Genomic DNA, 13,979 nt, shown 5'->3' on the forward strand with positions numbered 1-13,979 from the left:
ACTTGCTTCTGAGTTGATTGATGTATTGTTCCCTCTGCAATTCCAGGCATAGATAACAGCTATTTTCAGACCACACTTTGCAGAGTGAGCACATTGCTCTAGGAGGTGACTGAGTTACGTCATGCCTCTGCTATTGCAGGCAGAGAGGAAAGAACAAATCCATGCTACCTCCTGTTTGCTCAACATAACCCCCCCCCTCTCTCTCTCCAATCAACATCTAACCAATATCTAACCAACATCTAACCAATATCTAACCAACATCTAACCAACTGGTTAGTCCTTTTGGCTCCACCTTCATAACAAACTGATTTCATCTCCTTCTCATCTACTCTAATTGAAGTCTTACAGTTTAGAACTTGGTTATTTTTATAAGCAGTGGTTTTCATAAACTTGTTACTTTTAAAGCATGTGTTTTCTACAGAGTGGACAGAATGCTATGAGAGACACAGGTTGAATCATATCTTTCTTCTGCAAATGGTTTCCACACACTTAAAATGACAAAGAACCCCTTGCCAAGGCTCCCAGCACCTGCTCTGCTTGTACCTGCTGCTAGATACACTCAGACCTTTGTTCCTATGCCCCAGAGGTCTTTGCAGCTGCTTCTTACAATGGCAGTAATACTTTATGATATTCGTAAGCCTGCCTACATTCTCATTTTATTCAGGTCTCTAATAGCTATCACTGCTTCTGAGAGGCCTTTCTTGGTCCCGTAGTATGAAATACTACCAAAACCCCCACCCCTGCATCTTTTGCAAGCTGATTTTATTATTTTTCAAAGAATTTTCATTACTCGATACCAAAACTTCTTTCCACCTGTTGACTATGCTCTGCAGTGTGAAGTGAATACAGCCAGAAGTTGGAGATTTTGGCTGTCTGCTTTCCAGATAAGCTCTACCTAGCTCTTAGGCTACACAGTTTCTGGAAAATGAGTGTAGAGCCCCAGATAGGGCATTGCTAGAGAGGTGAAAGGCAGGTGAAGATACGAGTCAGGAATGTAGGGCCCAGCTTATTTCACTGAGACCACCAGCCTACTTCTAGCTCTGAGAGTCCAGCCATGACACACCTATCTTCACCTTGGTTTCCTTTAGCACAGGGGATGAACACAGCCGGGGGAACTGGGGTCACTTGGACCAGGTGGCTGCACTGCGCTGGGTCCAGGACAACATCGCCAACTTTGGAGGGGATCCAGGTTCTGTGACCATCTTCGGCGAGTCAGCAGGAGGTGAAAGTGTCTCTATTCTTGTGAGTGTTCCTGGCAGCAGGCCTTATTTAGGCATGATATCTGCTGGTAGGATCCCTTGGAGACTAGCCAGTCCAGCCATAGGAACTTTGCTTTTAATAGCTGGATTCAGGTTTATTCTTTTATTGCTCAGGGTTAGACAGTGGAATACTAAGAAACAAACCCTCCTTGGCTGTGAGGAAATGCTTCTATGCCCCACCATAAAAAGTATCTGCTATATGTTCTCTTCACGCAATTGAACTGTTTTTCTCTTTGCTCATGACATTAACATATAATTCATTTTTGGTGTGAAGGGGTTTTAGGAGTAAACTGCAGATAGTAAAAGGGAAGGGCATGAGGTAGACCAGGCATCACTGTTTGAATACAAGTTAGACAGACCTACATATTAAGGGAACTGGAACACCAGGAGCTGTCAGGGGGTCCTCAGGGGTGGTGCCATGGCTTTGAAAATCCAATACAAAGGGCAGCAATACCTGGGACTGAGGGTCGCTTGGAAAAGAGAGACAGCTATAAGGAAGGATGGCTAGGTATTGCAACAGAGAGAGGTAGTAAGAATGTAGGTCACAGGCACATTCTGTGATATGGGGGATTATTTTGGTGTGGACATGAGGAGTGGGAGACACTGAGGGAATCAACAGAAACTTCTGAGAGTCGTAAGTGGTTTTCCAGCTTCCTGGGAATCGATCAGAGTTACTCCAGCACCATAATTTTCAAAAACGGTAGTTAACTAGCTGACAATTTAGAGGATAAGAAACAGTGCTGATAAACCCAAGGAGGAGATCAGGATGTGTATTGCTGTAGTATGCCAGTATGCCTGCAATTTTTATCCATCCTGAGTGTATCTGTCATCTGTCTCCTGCCTGCCTACCCACCTTCCATCATCTCTCCTTTCAGCCATTGTGTGTGTGAGAGTGTATGCTCCTATTTCTTTTTCACTTATTTATGTTGTGTAACTTTCTTCAACTTTCTAATTTTAGTTTAATTCTGCCACTATTTTCCTATACATAACAGTTATAGAGTTATGGCTTCTCTCTTCACTAACCTGTCAGCAATTTAAAATTTAGCTTGAGTTTACATTTTCTCTAGTTGAATACTTCTACAATAGAATTATTTTGGATGCTTCATTAATAGAAATATTAATTCAAAGAAGAGAGCCCAGGGCCTCTTTCATGCTATATCCTTGATGAGATAACTAAATATTACAAATAATTTTCTGATTTATATAAAAAAATCATTGCAACTTATTTTCCTCCCTTAATTTCTTGGTTCCAGTGTTTTTCATATGAAACATTGATTTCATGCTTACAATCATATAACTTTAATTTCCTCCATTCCATATATTATATATAATCTGATAGTACACTGAAATGAGTTGATAGACAAGTTTAATTAATTTCATTATATTTGCATGCATATTGATGTTGTAATATTTCCGTGTTCCTTAAGATGACTCAACTTTAAATACTTGTCATTGATTTCTACTTTTATTTCATTGAGGTCTCATTAGATACAGAAGATAATTTCAGTTTCATTGTACTTTTTAATGTCTTATTTGTGGGCTGTAATGTGATGGTTTTGGAGAAGGTTCCATTAGCAGTTGAAAACATTTGTATTCCCTATCTATTGGGTGGTATGTTCTGTTTATATCTGTTAAGTCCAGTTGATCCACGGTATATTTTATGTCTGAAATTTTTTTGCTTGTTTTTAGTTTAGAAGATCTTTCTAAATATGGGTTGGGTATTGAAGCCCTCCAATTTTGCTGTGTCATGTTCAAAGTGGCCTTTTATGCCCTATAGTGATTGTTTTATGAAATTAAGAGGCTACAAATGTTTGCTTCATAATTATCATAACTTTTAGATGAATTCTTTTATTATTATTGAATTAGTCCCCATCTCTTCTAATTATTTTTAGTTCAAAATATACTTTAATCACCTGTAAAGGTAGCTGTGCCTGCTTGTTTACAGTTTCCATTTGCTTGGTAATCTGCTTTCTCTGCTTTGGTACTCAATGTGTGAAAACCTATCTGTTGAAATGGACTTGTTTTTCAGTTTTTCCTTCTTCTCCTGACTCTATTTGGATGTTTCTATATGGATATTTCCAGAGGGATGTTCAAATGAAGTTCAGCTATGGGGCCAGGTAAAATTTGGCACTGACTGCCATATATGGCCAGTGGGGCAATTCTACCTTGACTAGAAGCCCGCAGAAGTAAGGGTGAGGCTTCATGCTGGTCATCAAGGTGATCAAATGAAGTCCAAGCCCTGGCCTTACAGAATTCTGTGAAACACTGTGAGTATACAGTCTTCTTCTCTACTCTTCTCTGCCAGGTGTTGTCTCCCTTGGCCAAGAATCTCTTCCACAAGGCCATTTCTGAAAGTGGAGTGGCCCTCAGTGCGGGCCTGGTCAAGAAGAACACCAGGGCCTTGGCTGAGGTAAATTCCACACTGGGCAGTGCCTGTGCCCTTTTGTCCCCTCTCCTCATAAACCTGTCCTGCTATGGGATACAGCTGACATTTTCAATGGCCACGCTTGTTTTGGGCTCACAGGTAGGCCAAGCTGTGTGAACTCTGAAATTATTTGGGGTGAATCATGCTCCTTACACACAGCAATTTGGTGTGGCAGTAAGGGTTACCCTGAGCACATTACATCTTTTATTTCTCCTCATAGGATAGATGCAGTTCATAGGTGAGTGGCAATAGCTACCTGGTAGGAGCATGGAGAAAGTAGCTCTACACCAGACAGTAGAATTCTCAGTTCTTTCTCTTCACCACAGTGCACATGGCTTCTCTTAACGCATCCACATTCACAATATTGTACCCAATTAACAAGTTATTTTTGTTTACTTAAGACAAGGTCTCACTATGTAACCCTGGCTGACCTGAAATTCACTTTGTAGAACAGACTGACCTAGAACTCACAAAAATTCACCTGCCTTTGTCTCCTAAGTGCTAGGGTTAAAGGCATTTGCCACCACACCCAACTCCACTTACCATACTATAAAGTAACACAGGCTCCAATAGTTAAATATTCTGTATCAAATCCCAATCCCAATTACTAACAGAGGTAACACTCTGAGGGGCCCAGATCCCATAGCTCCTGGTATTGGGAATTTTGGACAACTATGTATCATTAGAGTGTGGGTATTGGATAGAACTTTAGGATGTATTGACAGAGGTATAAATACTGCTCTTGACCTTTGCTGTGGCCTGTGATCTGATGAAGAAAATTGTTGCTGCATCTGGTTGTGAAAACACTACCTCAGCTGCCATGGTTCACTGCCTTCGCCAGAAGACAGAGGAAGAACTCTTGGAAACCACACTGAAATTGGTAGGTGTGCCTGTCTGAGTGGTCCCCAACCTTGTACTTTACCCTGGATTTCTCTTCATCTGTTTTGTAGTTTTGGAGAAGATACTTGGGACTTTTTCTTGCCTCTTGGCAACCATGTCAGCCTTCTGTATTATTGAGGTTGTTTTTTATCTCTCATCAGTGGTTTTTCATTGTAAAACATCACTTGGCTGGTTTAGAAGCTATCTGAATTATAACAGTCCTACCTAACTTTTCTGTGCTTTCAAAGACCACTATAACATTTCAAGGATAACTACTTGCCCACCCGTCTTTCATCTGTCCACCCCACCATCCATTTCACTGAAACAAGTCCATCAGTCTTGTTTAGATCCATCATAACTTGTCACTTACTGTCAGTTTGACCATAATCTATGAGCCATTTAGCCAGCATCTGTAACTTTTCACCCAATCCTTTAAATGGTTGTTGGCGTATCTTTCCCATTCATGACCAGTTCATTTATTGGCCAACTCCATCAATCCAACTATAATAATTTTGGGAGCATGGTGTCAGGGTAGGAGATTCAAGAACAGACTTCATGTTTTCTCTGCTTGCCAGAATAACCCAGGGATAAAAACAATTGTATATTGAATGGGTTAAGTATGTTGGGAATACAGAGAGATGACACATTCATTAGAGCCAGCCAAGAGATATTTCTAAGAGAAGGTAATACTTGAGGACTGACTGATGCTTTTGGTAGTTGGTTATCATGGGGAACCTCACAGGAAAATATAAAAAATAGGGCATGCAGAGATGTAATAACTAGTTCCTTTGTAAGGATGATATCTTGGGATTCAGCTGAGAGCCTGATCTCTTCATATGGACTTTGCACACTAGAGGCCATTTCTCTATTCTCATGAACCACATCTAGTACTCTAATCTTCTTGTAACTCTATGGGTCGAGTCCAATATAGCTATGGGTCTTGGGTTCTGATAGACCAGATTAAAAAAAAATGAAGTCCATGTTTTTCAGAGTTAAGATCAGCTGTATTCTTTTTCTCCTTAGATTTGTAAATTGGCCTCAATATGTATTTAGCTAGCCTTACTCTCAATTCTTCTGTGATAGGATTGCAGGTCTTCTTGTTGATGTCTGTTTCACAGTTGTGTGGAAAATATGTCTTCCATCCATAGGGAGTGCCTTTCACATACGGGATTACTTTGTATCTTTGGGATGCTCCCGAGAACATAAGATCGCATAACATATTTCTAAGAGTTTTTAAGATGCTTCTATGACTGTTCACTAAGTAGAGAGAGAGAGTGGAAAAGCAGAGAAAGCCTGAGCAACATGGCAAACGTACAGCACAGGAAAGTGTGCAGTGGAATGATTTAAATGAGCACAGGCTTTAGAGTTTTCCAACACAAGACTAGAGCATTCACATCAGGATTGTGTTGAGGCTGAGTCTTCCAGTAACTAAGACCTAAGATGCTGAGGAGCAGAAAACTCAGGATGCAGCTGGATCGAGGTGATTAGAGCATGTTTAGGTTTTTCCAGTCTTTATCCTTATGTTTGCCATCATTTCTGGCTGACTTCTCCATGCAGGAGGTTTGCTCCCTGGGAGGCTGAAGATAGCAGCATTTAAGATCTATATGACATCTCTTTGGAAGCCAACCTTCTCCAAACTTTATCAATATAATTGGTATAAACCCTATGCTGTCTTGTAGGTATCTTTGAACTGTGCTTTATATTCAGGGGCAGGGCAACTCCATGTCACATGTAGTTGCCTAAACTTACAATGTCAGAATAAGGAAGAGGAATGTGAGGGCTAGGTCAGTGTTTTCAGGAGAAACCACTCCAGCCCATCTCAGTCCATCTCATTCCTGTCTCCCTTCAAGTCATCATATGCCCCATAAACCATGTTTTCACTGTTCCTGCAGAGAAACCTTGAGGTGTCACCAAAGAGAACAAGTAGGGAGAAAGATGAAGAGGACAGGCACCTAATGGAAGCTGCATTTCCAGATCTCCAGCAACCCTGACTCTGCTACACATGCACACACACACAGACACACACACACACAGTGCCCATGCACAGAGGACACTGTAGGAATCAGGAGAGACTGATCAGTCCCCAGACACAGCTCAGAGAATCAGCTTTGCACAGGGATGGCTTCATAACACACCCCTGTCTTCTCTTCACAGAATCTTTTTAAGCTGAATTTACATGGAGATTCCAGGCAGGTAAGGATCATTGCCTTCTGGGTTAGACATGTTTTGAATCTTAACAGTGCTTTTACATTAGAGAACTGTGAGTGATCCTTCTGTTTGCGGAATTCTGGTCATTCCTCTGTGTGCATTGTCGAGGCTGAGAGAAAGGAAACCACCCAGTCACTAGTCAGTTAGCACAGCAGAAGGATCAGAGGCAGGAACTGAACTTAGCCCTGACTCTCTGTAGAGTTCCACTGGTCAATAGCTCTGTACTCTGGGCGTGTTCTTCCCCACTCATTCGCATTCCTCATTCCTAAAATGAGCTTGCAGGGAGAGGATTCACTAGAACTTTCCACCTTCAAGAGACACAGATGCCTACCTAAGGGTTTCTTGGGAGGAAGAGAGCTAATGAGCTATGCAGGCAGGAGCCTGGACTTGTAATCTCCTATGACTTCAGAAAGTTCATCATCACCCTTAATTCTCCCTCTCCCAGTTGTTGCCAGCTATGGTACTGTCCTCTCTGTTTAAATTCCTAAGAATCCCAAACATCCACGAAGGGTCTAATGAGAGTGAAATGAGATTCTTCCTGTTATTCAGTAATGATTTAGGAAAGACTCACTCTGTGTCAAAGGCTATTTAATAGCTGGGACATGACAGTGAAGTATGGATAATCTGCTTTCTTTGAGAGTGCTGTCCTAGTAGGGGAGGGGTGTAGCAGAAGAAGAAAATGTACTAACATGTAATAATATATGTTTCCTATTGATTTGAATTAAATTAATTGGGAGGTGTGGCAAGATTTGGCCCGTGGTGTTCTGTAAGTAGCAGTGTCAGAGGAGATGTCCCTTAAGTATTCATGGCTGAAATGTGTGAGGGAAGCTCCGAAAGGGACAAGGATGCCAGCAGTCAGGAAGGCTGGTCAAGAATGCTATAGGCAGATGGAAGAGCAGCTGCCAGAAGGCTTGTGTGTTTCGGATGGAGGCAGAGAGGAGGAAAGAGGTTGGATGTGGGAAGGGAGACACCACAGATGGGACTGTGACCCCCACATGAAGCAGGGCATGTCCAGATGGCTTTGGCAGAGCAATGACCTGATGGATTTACAACAGTCTCCTGGACTGCAGTGTGGAAATAGTGCAATCAATGTGAAGGAAAGAAATAGGGCAGATGCTAACCCATTCTGAGAGGTCCACACAAAGCAGCTATATAGGCAGACATTCTTAGTGGGTTATACCAGGCCAAGAGCAGTGTGACAATATTTGGAGTCTGGACAGTTTTGAAGGAATATTTGGCAACACTTGACAGTAGACATTGTGTTGTAGTTCGTACTTCTCTCACGTATTTTGTCTTTGTTCTCTATAGTTAATTTTTAACTCTAACATGGCTTAGTGATTCCAACCAGCTAAAGTCTAATTGTTTTTCAAAAATAGTTAATTCAAAATATTAACACAGTCATATAGCTCACCATCCACCATGAATCTTATAAATTATGAATTTAGTTACTTGCTAAAGTGAACATAGGAGCCCTGGGTCAACAAGTGTGACATTGCTGGGGTCATCTGCAACACCTGCACAGATCAATGAGAGGTGTGAGCCAAGTGTGCATCCTGTGGTCCTAACATCCCGTTTGCAGTAAAGCTTTATCTCCTTGTCTTATCGTTCCTAATCGCATATGTCCACTTTGTGGGCTATTTACTGCCATTTTTCAGTGCTTGCTGTTCGAAGTGATTTCTCTGCTTTAAGATGCTCTAGAACACAGTGATACTATAGGCCAAGTGTCCCCAAACAAGACAGGCCAGGACCCTTTGGGAGAAAACAGGAGTGATAGGTAGACTTATGCCATGCTGAGTTATGGTGTCTCTTCACCCTGAAGTCAGTGTTGATGAGGAAACATGCCAATACATCCAAAGAGAGAGAGGAGAATTACCTAACTCTTGGGAAAGCCATGCTAAAGAGTAGTCATGTGATTTCTTTAGTGTGTGATGAAGCCAGGAAGAGATTGGAAGTTAGGTAAATTAGTGGATGCATGAGATGATTCATTTAAAATCATAGTAGACTTCTGGTTGTGAATCTGAAGCCAAATAAATTTATTCTTATGTTACCCATGGTTGGGGAAATGCTAAGTCCTATTGAGCTGGTGTTTTATTATAAGTTCTATACATGCATTTTTGTGATAAATCTATCTTATATAACTGGGACCCACATACAATACAAGGATGATGTCAATGTTGTGAGCGGGGGTTGTGAGCAAAGCAGGAACTTAGCTCTGGAATTCCCCAACAGCAGTGGCTCAGGATTCACGAATGCATTATTTGTGTCAATTTTACAGGCATAACTGTCAGGCATAGTGGGAATCACTCTGGATGATATAACTTATTACAGATGGAAATACGTATTCTACAATGATAACTTAATTTCTGCTAAGGGTCCTTCTGTTCCTTCCCTCCAACCTTTAGTGTACCACTGAGATACCCCTAATTAGGCCCTTAGTGGCATATAGACCCTTAATTTCATTCTTAGGACCCTAAGTTCCCATGGCTTCTACCTGAGCCACGGTGTCTATTTTCTGGCTGCTTCCTTAGAAAGTCTGAAGGGGGGATGGGTTATCCCTGCCACTGTGTTTGTCTCTTCCCCAGAGCTGTCCCTTTATTCCCACTGTGCTGGATGGAGTGGTGCTGCCAAAGATGCCCGAAGAGATCCTGGCTGAGAAGAGTTTCAACACTGTGCCCTACATTGTGGGCATCAACAAGCAAGAGTTTGGCTGGATTCTGCCAACTGTGAGCATAAACAGACCTATTAGAGAAAGTGCTCCCCGTCACCTACCCAGCATTCCTCCAACAAGGGTTCTTTCTTGTCCAAGTTCTGCTTGTGCTTAGGGAATGTTCGCTTCCCAAGCTAACTTTAACCCTGTGTAATCCAGTTCTGAGAATCCTATCTCAGTAAACACTTGGTCATTCCATTAAACTTAGGTTCTTGAAGGATCTAAACTGAGAGGGCCTAGATGAATGTCAAACAGCATGACGTCTCTATATGGGAAAGGACCGGAAGTTCAGCAGAGTCTGAGGGGGAACCACAGCTTCTACCATGAACCTGGACACACTTTTCATAAATCTCCAAATATGCTTTAATTTCACATCATTGAAAGATTCAAAGTCACTCCCCCATGAGTTAAAATACACTTTTAAAGGGGAAAATGGCTTTTCCTGTTCAAAGATAACAGCAAGAGCCAGACATTAAGTACAAGAGTAAAGCAGGTTTCCTTCACTAATAGGATAGCAAGAGGGAGAAGCTTGAACATGGTCTGAACTCAAGTCCCAGATAGAGACATCACTAATCCTGGAGATGTTTCAAGGCTGGGGAAGCCTGGAGAGGAACAGTGTGATGTGTAGAGAGTCTGTGTAGCCAGACATTGGATTCCTCATCCAAATATTATTCAAAACTCATCTGCAGAACCACACTTCATGAGAGGTAGAAAGAATTTCAAGGGGCAGTAAGGCCACCACAGAAAAAGAATTGTCATCCTGTGTGTTTACACTAGGTTACAAAAAGATTCATGATAGTTATTCTCAAGCATTTGGGTCCTTGGGTGTGAAGTTCCCATAGGTAGAGAAGTGAGGTTAACCTCGGGATTTCTGTAGTAAGTGAGTGCTCTGAGGCAGCTGTCACGGTCTGTCTGTCCACAACCTTGATTTAGCTGGAGAAGAGTCATTTCTCCTGAAAGCAGCAGGCTTTCCCAGCACAGTCATTATAGGGAGACTAGGGTTAGTCTATCATGTGGCTTTCAGTTGCGAGAAGCTAAGCCCCTGCATAAGACTGAGACAGACTGAGAGTTCTACAGCTCACTGCAGAAAGATTTTGTAGATATTAAAGAATATAGCAGATTTTTGCATTGTCTTTTATGTCTGTGAGGTTTTGTTCCCTCTCTGCTTTGAGGGTTGTTGAGCCCCTTGGCCTGATCAATACACATATTTAGAGTATCTTTTTCATGCCTGGATTTCTGTATAAATCCATCTGTTTTACTGATTGTTTTAAAGCTCATAAACAATCATGCCCATCAAAGCTCAACATAATACTTTTATTGTGCTTTGTTATAGTTACTTGGTCTGTTTGTTTCATTCTACTAACTTCCAAGGATTCATGGATGCTAACCACATTTTTGTTATTGCATTTATTTATTTATTTATTTATTTATTTATTTATTTATCTATCTATCTATCTATTTATTTTACACCCTGATCCCAGCCCCTTCTCTCCTCCAAGACCCACCCTCCTTCCCCTCCCTCCCTCCCTCCCCCTCTCCTTCTCAGAGAAAGGGAGGCCCCCCCAAAAGTACCAACCCACCGTGTTACCTCAAGTTGCAGTACCCTCTCCCACTGAGGCCTGACGAGACAGCCCAGATAGGGGAAAGGGATCCAGAGGTAGGCAACAGAGTCAGAGACAGCTTCTACTCTTATTGTTAAGGGACCTACATGTTGACCACACTGCACATCTGCTACATAGTTTAGGGAGTCGAGGCCCAGGCCATGCATGCCCTTTGGTTGGTGGTTTAGTCTCTCTCTGTGAGCCCCCATGCTAACCATGTTTTTATGTAGATGATGAACTATCCACCCTCTGACATGAAAGTGGACCGGATGACAGCCACATCTCTCTTGAAGAAGTCCTCTTTTATTCTTGTAAGCAGCCCGGGGATTATGGCAACTGGTTGAGGAACACAAAAAAACCTGAGAACTTGCCCCAAATTACAAATGTGCTGTGTACCAGAAAAAGAATGGGGTCTTCCTGATGTCCCCATTTTTCTGATCTTCTCACATCAGAATTTGTTCAGGGTTCAAGAGGTTCATCATCAATGAGGAGACTGGAAAAGTTACACAAGTCATATGATAGTGGTCATTTTCCTTATCCATGCTAGAACCTCCCCGAGGATAAGATTCCCATGGCCGTTGAGAATTATTTAAGAGACACAGATGACCCAGGCAGAAATAAAGACCAACTTCTGGAGTTGATCGGGGATGTGGCCTTGGTTGTCCCATCTGTGATTGTCTCCCGTGGACATAGAGGTGAGTCCCAGACATTGGACACTTATTTTACCACTTTTCTCTCAGACTTGCCTACCTCCCAGCATTTGAGAATGTGAAACTCAGACATCAAGCCCCTAAGGCTGACTTTTTGGCCTTATCATGGTATTGTCCTCTCTTATTTGTGCCAATGATATCATCTGCAGAAAGAATTGAAATGCAAGGGAGGAGCCCAGAAACCATGAGGTGGGACATGAGGAAGTGACACAGGAAAGAAATGGAGTCCAATAAATGATGCCAGGCTAAGCATATATTCTCTGGAGCTGGAGCAGGGAAGGGCTGGGAAACGAGCAAAGCACACATCTGAATAGTGTTTGATCTAACAATGACCACTTGCCATTAGGCTAAACCTGGCCCAATGGGTTTCTGTTTCTGTTGGGTTGCTGTGCAGAGAAGCTTCTAGTATGTAGTAACCAGACAAAGAGCCTTTAGGTCAAGAGTGACAGATGGTAGAGGCAGACCGAAGTCAGGCCATGAACAGGAACAAGTGTCGCACCAACAGCATCTGTCACAGGTTTCCTCATCTGAAGTTATGCTGGTACATGGATTTAGAGGCCAAATACTAGGTAATGTTTTAGAACGAGTTTGATGTCAGAGCTAGTTTTAGAGTACTTCACAGAGGGAAGAGTGGAAATGAGGTACAACATCGGGAAGGCTGTTTCTGACCAAGGAGGTCAGTGAGGGAGAACTGTGTAAGGTAGGAATGTAGACACTCTCAGTGTTCTTGGCTGGCTTCTTTCCATCTTAGTGTGCCAATGTATTCAGGCTGAGGTCTGTCACAGAACCTTCCTATGTGACAGGTGCTGGGCATGGGTGTGAGCTTAGGGATAATAAGCTCACCCTGGGTATGGTGACCTCTGTGGTTGCCATGTATAGAGCCCGTCTTTTTCCCCAACTTTCACTCACCCAATCAGCAATCCAGCAAACAATGCTCTGTTCTGGATTACTCTCCCTAACTTCCTGGGAGGATTTTTAAAGATTTTACTTTATATTTTATTTATGTGCAAGTGTGTGTGTGTGTATGTGTGTGTGTCCTATTTCTGCTGGTTTTGGCAGAGGCCTGAAGAAAGTCATAGGAATCAAATACGGGTTCTTTAGAAGAGAAACAAGTCTTCTTACCCACAGGACCATCTTTCTAGCCCTCAGAAGGGATTTAAAATCCATATTTGCATCCATAATGTAAACTAGCTATAGGAGCTACCTACTGGTACTTCAGTTTTCCCGGTTGTGGGCAAGAAGAACAGGGGTGAACACAATGCTATGAGGAGAGAGATAGAGAAGAAACCTATGTGTCTGTACTGACAACTACATATATGTTTGTATAATGCAATAATAATACATGTAAATGATGTAAATACTGGAAATACAAGGTGATATTGCAGTTTACAAGTCAATATGAAATAATTACTGTAACTTTGCTGCCACAGCAAATTTCATTTAGTGAAAACATCTGACATTTCCCTTAGCATTTTAAAATAGTCTTTAAGAACAGTTTTGTTTTTGTTTTTGTTTTTTGTTTTTTTTTTTTTTGTATCACATTGTACAATGTAATTCAAAATGAGAAATGGAGTGGGTGAGAGAGAGCTCAGCAGGTAAATGTTCTTGCTCCCCAAACTGATGACCTGAGTTCAATCCCTGGGACTCACATGGTTGTCTTCTGACCACACATGCACTGTGTCCGGCCCATCCCAAGACAAAATACAAATAGGCAAGTATAATAAAAAATTTTAAAGATGAACAGAATGATTCTGATTTTATGACACCCCCCTCACCCTACCTTCAGGCTGTGGCCCTTTCATTCTTTGATGTTCTAAGCTCTTTTGTTGAAGCTCAATGTATATCTTTGTATAATGTGTATACTTGCCTACCTAAGCCTGACTTAGTCCACTTAGCATATAATTCTCCATCTTTATGTGGGTTGTCATAATGGCAATGAATGCATCTTCCTTTTTGAGAGCATGCATTATTCCAGTATAACATATTTTTTTATTTATTCATCTACTGATAGACACACAGTAATTCCATAACCTGACTTTGGTGAGCAGTGCAATCATTTCAAATCAACGTGCTTTAAACAGTGTCCTTGTGTTTTGTAGTACACACGCTGTAGGAATGAGTTTTCTTCTCTCTTCGCTCTTGCCCACGCTACTTGTTATTGTTTGATTTTTATAAAATGTATTCAGACTG

General features: G+C 41.8%; 1 protein-coding gene across 4 annotated transcripts in view; it reads left to right on the forward strand.

Moving 5' to 3' along the window:
• LOC110562845 (carboxylesterase 1E) overlaps positions 1-13,979 on the forward strand; it is a 34,830-nt gene that overhangs the window by 8,837 nt on the left and 12,014 nt on the right. For 3 of the 4 annotated variants that reach the window (XR_009594596.1, XM_021659727.2, XM_060392216.1), the window contains exons 5-11: positions 1,089-1,242; positions 3,565-3,669; positions 4,460-4,564; positions 6,718-6,756; positions 9,354-9,494; positions 11,310-11,390; positions 11,627-11,774. Coding sequence is in view for 3 of the 4 variants with exons in the window: in XM_021659727.2 (XP_021515402.1) it covers positions 1,089-1,242; positions 3,565-3,669; positions 4,460-4,564; positions 6,718-6,756; positions 9,354-9,494; positions 11,310-11,390; positions 11,627-11,774 (773 nt within the window). In the remaining variant the exon portion in view is untranslated. The remainder of the gene's footprint in view (positions 1-1,088; positions 1,243-3,564; positions 3,670-4,459; positions 4,565-6,717; positions 6,757-9,353; positions 9,495-11,309; positions 11,391-11,626; positions 11,775-13,979) is intronic. The other variant, XM_060392217.1, reaches the window with a different exon arrangement.

The sequence above is a fragment of the Meriones unguiculatus genome, chromosome 10 (assembly GCF_030254825.1).
Source record: "Meriones unguiculatus strain TT.TT164.6M chromosome 10, Bangor_MerUng_6.1, whole genome shotgun sequence".
NCBI classification, from domain to species: Eukaryota; Metazoa; Chordata; class Mammalia; order Rodentia; family Muridae; genus Meriones; species Meriones unguiculatus.